At 60.0% G+C, this 15,769-nt stretch overlaps 1 protein-coding gene and 2 long non-coding RNA genes across 3 annotated transcripts in view; 2 read left to right on the plus strand and 1 right to left on the minus strand.

Annotated features, from left to right (window-relative positions):
* The first annotated feature begins 1,214 nt into the window (after window positions 1-1,214).
* The window catches only part of CPSF1 (cleavage and polyadenylation specific factor 1), a 36,019-nt gene continuing 21,464 nt past the window's right edge, over window positions 1,215-15,769 (plus strand). Inside the window, exons 1-6 of the mRNA XM_052684396.1 lie at window positions 1,215-1,361; window positions 1,448-1,599; window positions 5,688-5,834; window positions 7,478-7,617; window positions 11,322-11,432; window positions 14,173-14,266. Of these exons, the coding sequence (XP_052540356.1) occupies window positions 1,215-1,361; window positions 1,448-1,599; window positions 5,688-5,834; window positions 7,478-7,617; window positions 11,322-11,432; window positions 14,173-14,266 (791 nt within the window). The remainder of the gene's footprint in view (window positions 1,362-1,447; window positions 1,600-5,687; window positions 5,835-7,477; window positions 7,618-11,321; window positions 11,433-14,172; window positions 14,267-15,769) is intronic.
* On the plus strand, window positions 1,628-5,631 carry LOC128081292 (uncharacterized). Its single transcript, XR_008207135.1, has 3 exons — window positions 1,628-1,886; window positions 2,215-4,976; window positions 5,337-5,631. It is a non-coding gene; the product is annotated as an uncharacterized LOC128081292 (long non-coding RNA).
* LOC128081294 (uncharacterized) lies at window positions 1,800-2,697 on the minus strand. Its single transcript, XR_008207136.1, has 3 exons — window positions 2,610-2,697; window positions 2,088-2,271; window positions 1,800-1,922 (listed from the first exon to the last, which is right to left on the minus strand). It is a non-coding gene; the product is annotated as an uncharacterized LOC128081294 (long non-coding RNA).

Raw genomic sequence — 15,769 nt, forward strand, 5'->3', positions numbered from 1 at the left:
GTTGAGGGGGATGGAGGGGGGTGGGAGGGAGATGGAGAGGAGGTGGGGATATGGTTGGGATGGGGATGGAGTGGGGATGGGGATGGAATTGGGATGGGGTGGGAGTGGGGATGGAGTGGGGATGGGGTTGGGGTGGAGTTGGGGACGGGGATGGGGATGAGAGTGAAGGTGGGGTTGGGAACATGATGGGGATGGGGGCATAATGGGGACAGGGATGAGGACAGGAATGGGGACGGGAATGGGGATGGGGACAGGGATGGGATGAGGGTGGGGACATGATGGGGACATAATGGGGATGGGGATGAGAATGAAGATGGGGACAGAGTGGGGATGGGGAGGGGGACGTAATGGGGACAGGGATGAGAATGAAGATGGGGATGGGGACATGATGGGGACAGGGATGGGGATGGGGATGAAGATGGGGAGGGGGACACAGTGGGGATGGGGGGACATAATGGGGACAGGAATGAGAATGAAGATGGGGATGGGGACGGGAATTGGGATGAGGACAGGGATGGGATGAGGATGGGAACATGATGGGGACATAATGGGGATGGGGATGAGAATGAAGATGGGGATGGGGACATGATGGGGACAGGGATGGGGATGGGAATTGGGATGGGGACAGGGATGGGATGAGGATGGGAACATGATGGGGACATAATGGGGCTGGAGAGGGGAACACAATGGGGATGGGGAGGGGGATGAGAATGAAGATGGGGATGGGGACATAATGGGGATGGTGAGGGGGACGTAATGGGGACAGGGATGAGAATGAAGATGGGGATGGGGACATAATGGGGACAGGGATGAGAATGAAGATGGGGATGGGGACATAATGGGGACAGGGATGGGGATGGGAATTGGGATGAGGACAGGGATGGGATGAGGATGGGAACAGGATGGGGACATAATGAGCATGGGGACACAATAGGGATGGGGAGGGGGACATCGATGGGGACATAATGAGGGGGATGGAGGGGGGTGGGGGGGAGAATGGAGAGGAGGTGGGGATATGGTTGGGATGGATGAGAATGGAGTGGGGATGGGGACATGATGGGGACAGGGATGGGGATGGGAGATTGGATGAGGACAGGGATGGGGATGATGGTTGGGATGGGGATGGAGTGGGGACATAATGGGGTTGGGGATGGGGTTGGGGTGGGGTTGGGGACGGGGATGGGGATGAGAATGAAGATGGGGATGGGGACATAATGGGGACAGGGACGGGATGGGGACGGGGCCGCGTGTCCCTGCTGCACCGTGTGATCCCATGGCAGCTGTCAGTGGTGGAGTACGACCCCGGCACGCACGACCTGAAGACGCTTTCGCTGCACTACTTTGAGGAGCCGGAGCTGCGGGTGGGTGTGGGGCTGGGGGGTGGGGATGGCAGCTGGGGGGCACCGGGCGGCCCCATAACCTCCGTCCCCCCCGTTGCCACCCGCAGGACGGCTTCGTGCAGAACGTGCACATCCCCAAAGTGCGGGTGGACCCCGACGGGCGCTGCGCCGTGATGCTCATCTACGGCACCCGCCTGGTGGTGCTGCCCTTCCGCAGAGACTCGCTGGCCGACGAGCACGAGGGCCTGGTGGGAGAGGGGTGAGCGAGCGCCACGGCGGGGATGACCTGAGGTGGCCACCGCGTGGATCTGTGGGGGCAATACGGAGATCAGGGCAGTCGGCTTGACCGGCCTGTGACTCAACGTAGCCTTCATGTGGTGCAATGTGGCCAACGTGGCCAACGTGGAGCTCAGAATGGTCAACTTGACCTGTCTGTGGCCCAGCGTGGCCCTCATGTGGCTCAGTATGGCCAGCATGTGGCTCCATGTGGCCAACGCAGAGCTCAGTGCAGTCAACTTGACCAATCAGTGGCTCAGCATGGCCAATGTGTCCATCACGTGGCCTGGTGTGGCCAACATGGAGCTCAGAGTGGTCAACTTGACGTGTCTGTGGCCCAACATGGCCCTTACGTGGCTCAGTATGGCCAGCATGTGGCTCCATGTGGCCAACGCAGAGCTCAACTTGACCAATCAGTGGCTCAGCATGGCCAACGTGTCCATCACTTGGCCTGGTGGGGCCAACACAGACCTCAGAGTGGTCAACATGGCCAATTGGTGGCTCAGCGTGGCCCTTACGTGGCCCAGTATGGCTCCATGTGGCCAACACGGAGCTCAGCACAGTCAACTTGACCAACCTGTTGCTCAGCATGGTCCAGTATGGCCAACGTGTGGCTCCATGTGGCCAACATGGAGCTCAGAATGGTCAACTTGACCTGTCTGCGGCCCAACGTGGCCCTCATGTGGCTCAGTATGGCCGACATGTGGCTCCATGTGGCCAATGTGAAGCTCAGTGCAGTCAACTTGACCAATCAGTGGCTTAGCGTGGCCAATGTGTCCATCACGTGGCCTGGTGTGGCCAACATGGAGCTCACAGGGGTCAACTTGACCAATCGGTGGCTCAGCGTGGCCCTTACGTGGCCCAGTATGGCTCCATGTGGCCAACACGGAGCTCAGCGCAGTCAACTTGACCAACCTGTTGCTCAGCATGGTCCAGTATGGCCAACGTGTGGCTCCACGTGGCCAACATGGAGCTCAGAGTGGTCAACTTGACCAATCTATGGCTCAGCGTGGCCCTCATGTGGCCCAGTATGGCCAACATGGCCGACATATGGCTCCATGTGGCCAGTGTGAAGCTCAGAGTGGTCAGCTTGACCAATCTGTGGCCCAGCATGGCCTGGTGTGGTCAACATGGCCAATTTGCAGCTCCATGTGGCCAACGCAGAGCTCAATGCAGTCAACTTGACCAATCAGTGGCTTAGCACAGCCAACGAGTCCATCACGTGGCCTGGTGTGGCCAACATGGAGCTCAGAATGGTCAACTTGACCTGTCTGTGGCCCAACGTGGCCCTCATGTGGCTCAGTATGGCCGACATCTGGCTCCATGTGGCCAACGCAGAGCTCAGTGCAGTCAACTTGACCAATCAGTGGCTCAGCGTGGCCAATGTGTCCATCACGTGGCCTGGTGTGGCCAACATGGAGCTCAGAGTGGTCAACTTGACCAATCGGTGGCTCAGCGTGGCCCTTACGTGGCCCAGTATGGCTCCATGTGGCCAACATGGAGCTCAGCACAGTCAACTTGACCAATCTATGGCTCAGCATGGTCCAGTATGGCCAATGTGTGGCTCCATGTGGCCAACATGGAGCTCGGAGTGGTCAACATGACCAATCTGTGGCCCAACGTGGCCCTCATGTGGGCCATTATGGCCAACACATGTGCCTCCATGTGGCCAACAAGGAGCTCAGCGCAGTCAACTTGACCAATCAGTGGCTCAGCGTGGCCGTCATGTGGCCCGGCATGGCCAACGTGTGGCTCCATGTGGCCAACATGGAATTCAGAGAGGTCAGCTTGAACAATCTGTGGCCCAGCATGGTCTGGTGTGGCCAGCATGGCCAATATGTGGCTCCATGTGGCCAACATGGAGCTCAGAATGGTCAACTTGACCAATCAGTGGCTCAGCGTGGCCCACATGGCCGTCATGTGGCCTGGTGGGGCCAACAGGGAGCACAGTGTGGTCAACTCACACAATTCATGGCTCCATGTGGCCAATATGTGGCACAATGTGGCCAATGTGTGGTTCAGGGTGGCCAACGTGGCCAATGTTCAGCTCTGCGTGTCCAACACGGAGCTCAGTGTGGTTGACTCACTTAATTTGTGACTTGATGTGGCCAATATGTTGGTTATTGTGGCCAACATGGAGCTCAGTGCGGTCAACTCACCCAAATTATGGCTCATCGTGGCCAACATGTGGCTCAGTGTGGCTTGATGCAGCCGATGTTGAGCTCCATGTGTTCAACACGGAGCTCAGTGTGGTTGACTCACCCAATTTATGGCTTAATGTGGCCAATATGTGGCACAATGTGCCCAATGTGTGGTTCAGGGTGGCCAATGTGAAGCTCATCATGGCCAATGTGTGGCTTGATGTCGCCAGTGTGGCCAATGTTGAGCTCCACGTGTCCAAGATGGAGCTCAGTGCAGTTGATTCACACAATTTGTGGCTCTGTGTGGCCAATATGTGGCTCTGTGTAGCCAATATGTGGCTCAATGTGGCCAACACGGAGCTCAGTGTGGTTGACTCACCCATTTTATGACTGGATGTGGCCAATGTTGAGCTCCATGTGTCCAAGACGGAGCTCAGTGCAGTCGACTCACCCAAATTATGGCTCAGTGTGGCCAATTTGTGACCCAGCGTGGCCAATGTTGAGCTCCACGTGTCCAAGACGGAGCTCAGTGCGGTCAACTCACCTAGTTTATCACTTGATGTGGCCAGTCTGTGACCCAGTGTGGCCAATGTTCAGCTGAATGTGTCCAACACGGAGCTCAGTGCGGTCGACTCACCCAAATTATGGCTCATTGTGGCCAATATGTGGCTCATTGTGGCCAGTGTGTGGTTCAGGGTGGCCAACGTGGCCAATGTGAGGCTCATCATGGCCATTGTGTGGCTTGATGTGGCCAATGTGGCCAATGTTGAGCTCCACGTGTCCAAGACGGAGCTCAGTGTGGTCGACTCACCCAAATCATGGCTCAATGTGGCCAATGTGAGGCTCATCATGACCAACGTGTGGCTTGATGTGGCCAACGTGGCCAATGTTGAGCTCCATGTGTCCAACGCGGAGCTCAGTGTGGTCGACTCACCCAATTTATGACTTGATGTGGCCAGTCTGTGACCCAGCGTGGCCAATGTTCAGCTCCAGGTGTCCAAGGCGGAGCTCAGTGTGGTTGACTCACTCAATTTATGGCTCAATGTGGCCAATATGTGGCTCATTGTGGCCAATGTGTGGCTCAGTGTGGCTTGATGCGGCCGATGTTGAGCTCCATGTGTCCAACACGGAGCTCAGTGTGGTTGACTCACCCAATTTATGGCTTAATGTGGCCAATATGCGGCTCACCGTGGCCAGTGTGTGGCTCAGTGTGGCCAACGTGGAGCTCAGTGCAGTTGACTCGCCCAAATTATGGCTCAGTGTGGCCAATATGTCGCTCATTGTGGCCAATGTGTGGTTCAGGGTGGCCAACGTGGCCAATGTGAAGCTCATCATGGCCAATGTGTGGCTTGATGTGGCCAGTGTGGCCAATGTTGAGCTCCATGTGTCCAAGACGGAGCTCAGTGCAGTTGACTCACCCAAATTCTGGCTCAATGTGGCCAATATGTGGCTCATCGTGGCCAATGTGTGGCTCAATGTGGCCAATGTTCAGCTCCAGGTGTCCAAGACGGAGCTCAGTGTGGTTGATTCACCCAAATTATGGCTCAATGTGGCCAATGTTGAGCTCCACGTGTCCAAGATGGAGCTCAGTGCGGTCGACTCACCCAAATTATGGCTCAATGTGGCCAATGTTGAGCTCCACGTGTCCAAGATGGAGCTCAGTGCGGTCGACTCACCCAAATTATGGCTCAATGTGGCCAACGCGTGGCTCATCGTGGCCAATGTTCACCTTCCCGTGTGCAGCACGGAGCTCAGTGCGGTCCTTCCATCAATTCCTGGCTCATTGTGGCCAATGCTGAGCTCCACGTGGCCCACATCCCAGAGGTGCCCCGCGCCGGTTGGGCTCAGGCCGTGGGGTCCCCGGCCTTGGGAGCTTTTTGGGGTGATCCCCCCCCCGAAGCCCCCGACCCACATCCCCGTTTGGTGGCAGGCAGAAGTCGAGCTTCCTGCCCAGCTACATCATCGACGTGCGGGAGCTGGACGAGAAGCTGCTCAACATCATCGACATGCAGTTCCTGTGTGGGTACTACGAGCCCACCCTCCTCATCCTCTTCGAGCCCAACCAGACGTGGCCGGGGTAAGGAAAGGCCTGCAGCCCTGCCCTGGGGGGGAGGGGGGTGGGGAGGGGAGGTGGAGGGGTTGGGGATGGGGAGGGGGAGGGGATGGGGATGGGAGTGGGGAGGTGGTGGAGATAGGGATGGAGAGTGGATGGGGATGTGGATGGAGGAGTTGGGGATGGGGATGGGGAGGGGATGGGGATGTGGTTAGAGGGGATGGGAATGGGGAGGTGGAGGGGATGGGGATGGGGATGGAGAGTGGATGGGGATGGAGAGATGGTGGGGAAGGGGATGGGGAGGTGATGGGGATGGGCAGGGAGTGGGGATGGGGATGGAGGGGATGGAGAGGTGGTGGGGAAGGGGATGGGGAGGTGATGGGGATGTGGATGGAGGAGTTGGGGATGGGGATGGAGGGGATGGGGATGTGGTTAGAGGGGATGGGAATGGGGAGGTGGAGGGGATGGGGATGGGGATGGAGAGTGGATGGGGATGGAGAGATGGTGGGGAAGGGGATGGGGAGGTGATGGGGATGGGCAGGGAGTGGGGATGGGGATGGAGGGGATGGAGAGGTGGTGGGGAAGGGAATGGGGAGGTGATGGGGAGGAGGGGGGGATGGGGATGGAGGGGATGGGGATGGGGAGGGAATGGGGATGGGGAGGTGGAGAGGATGGGAATGAAGAGTGGATGGGGATGGAGAGGTGGAGGGGATGGGGATGGGGAAGTGATGGGGATGGAGAAGTGATGGGTTTAGGGAGGTGGTGGGAATGGGGAGGGGATGGGGAGGTGATGGGGATGGGGAGGTCGTAGAGATGGGGATGGAGAGGTAGAGGGGACGGGGATGGGGATGGGGATGGGGGTGGGGTTGGGGGTGGAGAAGTGATGGGGATGGAGAAATGATGGGGATGGGGAAGTGGTGGGGATGGGGATGGGGAGGTGGTGGGAATGGGGAGGTGTAGGGATGGGGATGGAGAGTGGATGGGGATGGGGATGGGGATGAGAATGGGGATGGGGAGTGGATGGGGGTGGGGTTGGGGATGGGGAGTGGATGGGGGTGGGGTTGGGGAGGTGATGGGGATGGGGAAGTGGTGGGGATGGGGGGTGGATGGGGATGGAGAGTGGTTGGGGTTGGGGATGGGGAGTGGATGGCGATGGGGAGGTGGTGGGGATGGGGATGGGGAGGCAATGGGGGTGGGGATGGGGGTGGAGAAGTGATGGGGATGGGGAAGTGATGAGGATGGGAAGGGGATGGGGATGGGGAGCTGATGGGGATGGGGATGGGGAAGGGGAGGGGATGGGGGTGGAGAGTGGATGTGGATGGGGAGGTGGTGGGGATGGGGAGGGGAAGGGGATGAGGATGGGGATGGAGAGGTGATGGGGAGGGGAGGTGGTGGGAATGGGGATGGAGAGTGGATGAGGATGGGGATGGGGAGTGGATGGGGGTGTGGTTGGGGTGGACAAGTGATGGGGATGGGGAACTGATGGGGATGGGGAGGTGGCAGTGAGGTGGCAGAGCAGTGACACTGCTGGGGAGGTGACACTGCTGGGGAGGTGACACTGCTGGGGAGGTGGCAGTGAGATGGCAGTGAGGTGGCAGTGATGGGGAGGTGGCGTTGATGGGGAGGTGGCAGTGAGGTGGCAGAGCGGTGACGTCCCGCTGGGCCAGGCGCGTGGCGGTGCGTCAGGACACGTGCAGCATCGTGGCCATCTCGCTGAACATCATGCAGAAGGTTCACCCCGTCATCTGGTCCCTCAGCAACCTGCCCTTCGACTGCACGCAGGCCTTGGCCGTCCCCAAACCCATCGGTGAGAGGCGGGGAGCGGCGGGGGGTCCGGCTTTGGGGACACCTTTGGGGACGTCGTGGTGGTGGTGAGGAGGTGTCCTTGGGGACAGTGCTGGTGGCAGCCTGGGTGACGGCGTTGGTGACACTGGCTGATGTCCTTGGTGACATTCTGGGTGACAGCCTTGGTGACAGTCCCAGTCCCTGGTGCCATCCCTGGTGCCATCCCTGGTGCCACCCTGGTGCCATCCCTGGTGCCACCCTGGTGCCACCCTGGTGCCATCCCTGGTGCCATCCCTGCTGCCATCCCTGCTGCCATCCCTGCTGCCATCCCTGGTGCCAACCTGGTGCCATTCCTGGTGCCATTCCTGGTGCCACCCTGGTGCCATCCTGGTGCCATCCTGGTGCCATCCCTGGTGCCACCCTGGTGCCACCCTGGTGCCATCCCTGGTGCCATTCCTGGTGCCATCCCTGGTGCCATCCTGGTGCCATCCCTGGTGCCATTCCTGGTGCCATCCTGGTGCCATTCCTGGTGCCACCCTGGTGCCATCCTGGTGCCATCCCTGGTGCCACCCTGGTGCCACCCTGGTGCCACCCTGGTGCCATTCCTGGTGCCATCCCTGGTGCCATCCTGGTGCCATCCCTGGTGCCATTCCTGGTGCCATCCTGGTGCCATCCCTGGTGCCACCCTGGTGCCACCCTGGTGCCATCCCTGGTGCCACCCTGGTGCCATCCCTGGTGCCATCCCTGGTGCCACCCTGGTGCCATCCCTGGTGCCATCCCTGGTGCCATTCCTGGTGCCATCCTGGTGCCATCCCTGGTGCCACCCTGGTGCCATCCTGGTGCCATTCCTGGTGCCACCCTGGTGCCATCCCTGGTGCCACCCTGGTGCCATCCTGGTGCCATCCCTGGTGCCACCCTGGTGCCACCCTGTTGCCATCCCTGGTGCCATTCCTGGTGCCATCCCTGGTGCCATCCTGGTGCCATCCCTGGTGCCACCCTGGTGCCATCCTGGTGCCATCCCTGGTGCCACCCTGGTGCCACCCTGGTGCCATCCTGGTGCCATTCCTGGTGCCACCCTGGTGCCATCCCTGGTGCCACCCTGGTGCCATCCCTGGTGCCATCCCTGGTGCCACCCTGGTGCCACCCTGGTGCCATCCCTGGTGCCATTCCTGGTGCCATCCTGGTGCCATCCCTGCTGCCATTCCTGGTGCCATCCTGGTGCCATCCTGGTGCCATCCCTGGTGCCATCCCTGGTGCCATTCCTGGTGCCATCCCTGGTGCCATCCCTGGTGCCATTCCTGGTGCCACCCTGGTGCCATCCCTGGTGCCATCCCTGGTGCCATTCATGGTGCCATCCCTGGTGCCATTCCTGGTGCCACCCTGGTGCCATTCCTGGTGCCATCCCTGGTGCCATCCTGGTGCCATCCCTGGTGCCACCCTGGTGCCATCCCTGGTGCCATCCCTGGTGCCATTCCTGGTGCCACCCTGGTGCCACCCTGGTGCCATTCCTGGTGCCATCCTGGTGCCATTCCTGGTGCCACCCTGGTGCCATCCCTGGTGCCGTCCCTGGTGCCATCCCTGGTGCCATCCCTGGCGCCATTCCTGGTGCCATCCCTGGTGCCATCCTGGTGCCATTCCTGGTGCCATCCCTGGTGCCATCCCTGGTGCCATTCCTGGTGCCATCCCTGGTGCCATTCCTGGTTCCACCCTGCTGCCATCCCTGGTGCCATTCCTGGTGCCACCCTGGTGCCACCCTGGTGCCATTCCTGGTGCCATCCTGGTGCCATTCCTGGTGCCACCCTGGTGCCATCCCTGGTGCCATCCTGGTGCCATTCCTGGTGCCATCCTGGTGTCATTCCTGGTGCCACCCTGGTGCCATCCCTGGTGCCATCCCTGGTGCCACCCTGGTGCCATCCTGGTGCCATCCTGGTGCCATCCCTGGTGCCACCCTGGTGCCATTCCTGGTGCCATCCCTGGTGCCATCCCTGCTGCCATCCCTGGTGCCATCCCTGGTGCCATCCCTGGTGCCATTCCTGGTGCCACCCTGGTGCCACCCTGGTGCCATCCCTGCTGCCATCCCTGGTGCCATCCCTGGTGCCATTCCTGGTGCCATTCCTGGTTCCACCCTGCTGCCATTCCTGGTGCCATCCCTGGTGCCATCCCTGGTGCCATCCCTGGTGCCATCCCTGGTGCCATTCCTGGTGCCATCCTGGTGCCATTCCTGGTGCCATCCCTGGTGCCATTCCTGGTGCCATCCCTGGTGCCATTCCTGGTGCCATTCCTGGTGCCACCCTGGTGCCATCCCTGGTGCCATCCCTGGTGCCATTCCTGGTGCCATCCTGGTGCCATTCCTGGTGCCATCCCTGGTGCCATCCCTGGTGCCATTCCTGGTGCCACCCTGGTGCCATCCCTGGTGCCATCCCTGCTGCCATCCCTGCTGCCATTCCTGGTGCCACCCTGGTGCCATCCCTGGTGCCACCCTGGTGCCATCCCTGCTGCCATTCCTGGTGCCATTCCTGGTGCCACCCTGGTGCCATCCCTGGTGCCATCCCTGCTGCCATTCCTGGTGCCATCCCTGGTGCCATTCCTGGTTCCACCCTGCTGCCATTCCTGGTGCCATCCCTGCTGCCATCCCTGGTGCCATCCCTGGTGCCATTCCTGGTGCTGTTCCTGGTGCCATCCTGGTGCCATTCCTGCTGCCATTCCTGGTGCCATCCTGGTGCCATCCCTGGTGCCATCCCTGCTGCCATTCCTGGTGCCATCCCTGGTGCCATCCTGGTGCCATTCCTGGTGCCATTCCTGGTGCCATCCTGGTGCCATCCTGGTGCCATTCCTGGTGCCACCCTGGTGCCATCCCTGGTGCCATCCCTGCTGCCATCCCTGGTGCCATCCTGGTGCCATTCCTGGTGCCATTCCTGGTGCCATCCCTGCTGCCATCCCTGCTGCCATCCCTGGTGCCATCCTGGTGCCATTCCTGGTGCCATTCCTGGTGCCATTCCTGGTGCCACCCTGGTGCCACCCTGGTGCCATTCCTGGTGCCATTCCTGGTGCCACCCCTGGTGCCATTCCTGGTGCCATCCCTGGTGCCATCCCTGGTGCCACCCTGGTGCCACCCTGGTGCCATCCCTGGTGCCATCCCTGGTGCCATCCTGGTGCCATCCCTGGTGCCACCCTGGTGCCATCCCTGGTGCCATTCCTGGTGCCATTCCTGGTGCCATCCCTGGTGCCATCCCTGGTGCCACCCTGGTGCCACCCTGGTGCCATTCCTGGTGCCATCCCTGGTGCCACTCTGGTGCCATCCTGGTGCCATTCCTGGTGCCATCCTGGTGCCATTCCTGGTGCCATCCCTGGTGCCATCCTGGTGCCATTCCTGGTGCCACCCTGGTGCCATCCTGGTGCCATTCCTGGTGCCATCCCTGGTGCCATCCTGGTGCCATCCTGGTGCCATCCTGGTGCCATCCCTGGTGCCACCCTGGTGCCATCCCTGGTGCCATTCCTGGTGCCACCCTGGTGCCATTCCTGGTGCCATCCCTGGTGCCATCCTGGTGCCATCCTGGTGCCATCCCTGGTGCCACCCTGGTGCCATTCCTGGTGCCATTACTGGTGCCACCCTGGTGCCATAGTGGTGATGGAACCTCACCTGGTGCCACCCCGGTGCCAGCGCCATGTCCCCCAGTGTCACAGTGTTGTCACCCGGTGCCACATGGCCTCCATCCCTCCCTGCAGGCGGGGTCGTGATCTTTGCTGTCAACTCCCTGCTGTACCTGAACCAAAGCGTGCCGCCCTACGGCGTCTCCCTCAACAGCCTCACTGCTGGCACCACCGTGTTCCCACTGCGTGAGTCGCGCCGGGGCCAGGGGGTGGCACAGAGGTGGGGTGACAAGGATTTGGGGTGACATGGATGTGGGGTGACAGGAGGTGGGGTGACATGGATGTGGGGTGACAGGAGGTGGGGTGACAGGAGGTGGGGTGACAGGAGGAGGGGTGACATGGAGGTGGGGTGACATGGAGGTGGGGTGACATGGATGTGGGGTGACACGGAGGTGGGGTGACATGGATGTGGGGTGACAGGAGGTGGGGTGACATGGATGTAGGGTGACAGGAGGTGGGGTGACATGGAGGTGGGGTGACAAGGAGGTGGGGTGACATGGAGGTGGGGTGACATGGAGGTGGGGTGAAATGGAGGTGGGGTGACAGGAGGTGGGGTGACATGGATGTAGGGTGACAGGAGGTGGGGTGACATGGAGGTGGGGTGACAAGGAGGTGGGGTGACATGGAGGTGGGGTGACATGGAGGTGGAGGTGGCACGGAGGTGGGGTGACATGGATTTGGGGTGACACGGAGGTGGGGTGACAAGGAGGTGGGGTGACAAGGATTTGGGGTGACATGGAGGTGGGGAGACACGGAGGTGGGGTGACATGGATGTGGGGTGACACGGAGGTGGGGTGACATGGATGTGGGGTGACACGGAGGTGGGGTGACATGGAGGTGGGGTGACATGGATGTGGGGTGACATGGATGTGGGGTGACACGGAGGTGGGGTGACACGGAGGTGGGGTGACATGGATGTGGGGTGACATGGATGTGGGGTGACACGGAGGTGGAGGTGGCACGGAGGTGGGGTGACATGGATGTGGGGTGACATGGATGTGGGGTGACACGGAGGTGGGGTGACACGGAGGTGGGGTGACATGGATGTGGGGTGACACGGAGGTGGGGTGACATGGAGGTGGGGTGACAAGGAGGTGGGGTGACAAGGATTTGGGGTGACATGGAGGTGGGGTGACACGGAGGTGGGGTGACATGGATATAGGGTGGCATAAATTTGGGGTGACATAAATTTGGGGTGACATGGATGTGGGGTGACATGGATGTGGGGTGACATAAATTTGGGGTGACATGGATGTGGGGTGACATGGATGTGGGGTGACATGAATATGGGGTGACAGAACCATGGGGTGACATAAATTTGGGGTGACATGGATGTGGGGTGATGGAACCATGGGGTGACATGGACGTGTGGTGACATGGATGTGGGGTGGCGTAAAATTGGGGTGAGATGGATGTAGGGTGACAGGGATGTGGGGTGACAGAAGCATGGGGTGACATGGATGGGGGGTGACATAAAGTTGGGGTGACATGGATATGGGGTGAGATGGATATGGGGTGACATGGATATGGGGTGAGATGGATATGGGGTGACGTAAAATTGGGGTGACATGGATGTGGGGTGACAGAAGCATGGGGTGACAAATTTGGGGTGACATGGATGTGGGGTGACATGGATATGGGGTGACATGGATGTGGGGTGACATGGATGTGGGGTGATGGAACCATGGGGTGACATAAATTTGGGGTTACATGTTTTTGGGGTGACATGGATGTGGGGTGATGGAACCATGGGGTGACATACATTTGGGGTGACATGGACGTGTGGTGACATGGATGTGGGGTGGCGTAAAATTGGGGTGACATGGATGTAGGGTGACAGGGATGTGGGGTGACAGGGATGTGGGGTGACAGGGATGTGGGGTGACATGGATGTGGGGTGACATGGATATGGGGTGAGATGGATATGGGGTGACGTAAAATTGGGGTGACATGGATGTGGGGTGACAGAAGCATGGGGTGACAAATTTGGGGTGACATGGATGGGGGGTGACAAATTTGGGGTGACGTGGATGTGGGGTGAGATGGATGTGGGGTGACATGGAGGTGGGGTGACATGGATGTGGGGTGACACAGCTATGGGGTGATGTAAGCATGGGGTGACAAATATGGGATGACATGGATGAGGGGTGACAGAACGATGGGGTGACATGGATGTGGGGTGAGATGGATATGGGGTGATGTAAAATTGGGGTGACATGGATGTGGGGTGACATGGATGTGGGGTGACAGAACCATGGGGTGACATAAATTTGGGGTTACATGTTTTTGGGGTGACATGGATGTGGGGTGATGGAACCATGGGGTGACATAAATTTGGGGTGACATGGACGTGTGGTGACATGGATGTGGGGTGGCGTAAAATTGGGGTGACATGGATGTAGGGTGACAGGGATGTGGGGTGACAGGGATGTGGGGTGACAGAAGCATGGGGTGACAAATTTGGGGTGACATGGATGGGGGGTGACAAATTTGGGGTGACGTGGATGTGGGGTGAGATGGATGTGGGGTGACACGGAGGTGGGGTGACATGGATGTGGGGTGACACGGAGGTGGGGTGACATGGAGGTGGGGTGACACAGCTATGGGGTGATGTAAGCATGGAGTGACAAATATGGGATGACATGGATGAGGGGTGACAGAACGATGGGGTGACATGGATGTGGGGTGAGATGGATATGGGGTGACAGAACCATGGGGTGACATAAATTTGGGGTGACACGGATGTGGGGTGACAAATTTGGGGTGACACGGATGTGGGGTGACATAAAAGTGGGGTGAGAGAACCAGGGGGCGGCGCAGCAATGGGGCGACAGAAGCACGGGGTGGCGTGGCTGTGGGGTGACACAGCCGTGGGGTGGCACTGCTGTCCCTCTGTCCCCACGTCCGTCCGTCCGTCCCCCCGCAGGCATGCAGGACGGCGTTCGGCTGACGCTGGATTGCGCCCAGGCCGCCTTCATCTCCTACGACAAGATGGTGATTTCCCTCAAGGGAGGCGAGATGTGAGTGGGACCCCCGTGCCACCAGCCCCCATTGTCACCCAATGTCACCTCCCCCCATTGTCACCCAATGTCACCTCCCCCCATTGTCACCCGTTGTCACCACCCCCCATTGTCATCACCTCCCCATTGGCCCCATCCCCATGGTCACCACCCCCCATTGTCATCCCCCCCCATTGTCACCCACTGTCACCACCCCCCAGTGTCACCATCCCCCAATGTCACCACCCCCCAATGTCACCCAATGTCACCTCCCCCCATTGTCACCCATGGTCACCACCCCCCATTGTCCCCATCCCCATTGTCATCACCTCCCCATTGTCCCCATCCCCATTGTCATCACCCCCCATTGTCCCCATCCCCAGTATCACCATTCCCATTGTTATCACCCCCCATTGTCACCACCCCCCAGTGTCACCATCCCCCAGTGTCACTATCCCCTATTGTCACCCATTGTCCCCATCCCCAGTGTCACTGTCCCCCATTGTCACCCATTGTCACCACCCCCCCATTGTCACCACCCTCCCATTGTCACCCATTGTCACCACCCCCCATTGTCCCCATCCCCATCGTAACCATTCCCATTGTCACCACCCACCATTGTCATCACCCCCCCATTGTCACCCAATGTCACCACCCCCAGTGTCACCATCCCCCAATGTCACCACCCCCATTGTCACCCATTGTCACCACCCCCCATTGTCCCCGTCCCCAGTATCACCATTCCCATCGTCATCACCCCCCATTGTCACCACCCTCCAGTGTCACCATCCCCCAGTGTCACCATCCCCTATTGTCACCCATTGTCCCCATCCCCACTGTCCCCAGCCCCATTGTCACCATTCCCATTGGCACCACCCGCCATTGTCACCGCCATTGTCATCGCCCCCCATTGCCACCCATTGTCACCACCCCCCATTGTCCCCATCCCCATTGTCACCACCCTCCATTGTCACCACCCCCAGTGTCACCATCCCCCAATGTCACCATCCCCCATTGTCACCCAATGTCACCTCCCCCCATTGTCACCATCCCCCAATGTCACCACCCCCCAATGTCACCCAATGTCACCTCCCCCCATTGTCACCCATTGTCCCCACCCCCCATTGTCCCCATCCCCATTGTCACCACCCCCCATTGTCACCGTCCCCCATTGTCATCACCCCCCATTGTCACCCATTGTCATCACCCCCCATTGTCCCCATCCCCATTGTCACCATTCCCATTGTCACCACCCCCCTTGTCACCAGCCCCCATTGTCACCCAATGTCACCTCTCCCCATTGTCATCACCTCCCCATTGTCCCCATCCCCATGGTCACCACCCCCCATTGTCACCACCCCCCCATTGTCACCCATTGTCACCACCCCCCATTGTCCCCATCCCCATCGTAACCATTCCCATTGTCACCACCCACCATTGTCATCACCCCCCCATTGTCACCCAATGTCACCACCCCCAGTGTCACCATCCCCCAATGTCACCACCCCCATTGTCACCCATTGT

Source organism: Tympanuchus pallidicinctus, unplaced genomic scaffold (assembly GCF_026119805.1).
Source record: "Tympanuchus pallidicinctus isolate F22 unplaced genomic scaffold, pur_lepc_1.0 scaffold206, whole genome shotgun sequence".
Lineage (NCBI taxonomy): Eukaryota > Metazoa > Chordata > Aves > Galliformes > Phasianidae > Tympanuchus > Tympanuchus pallidicinctus.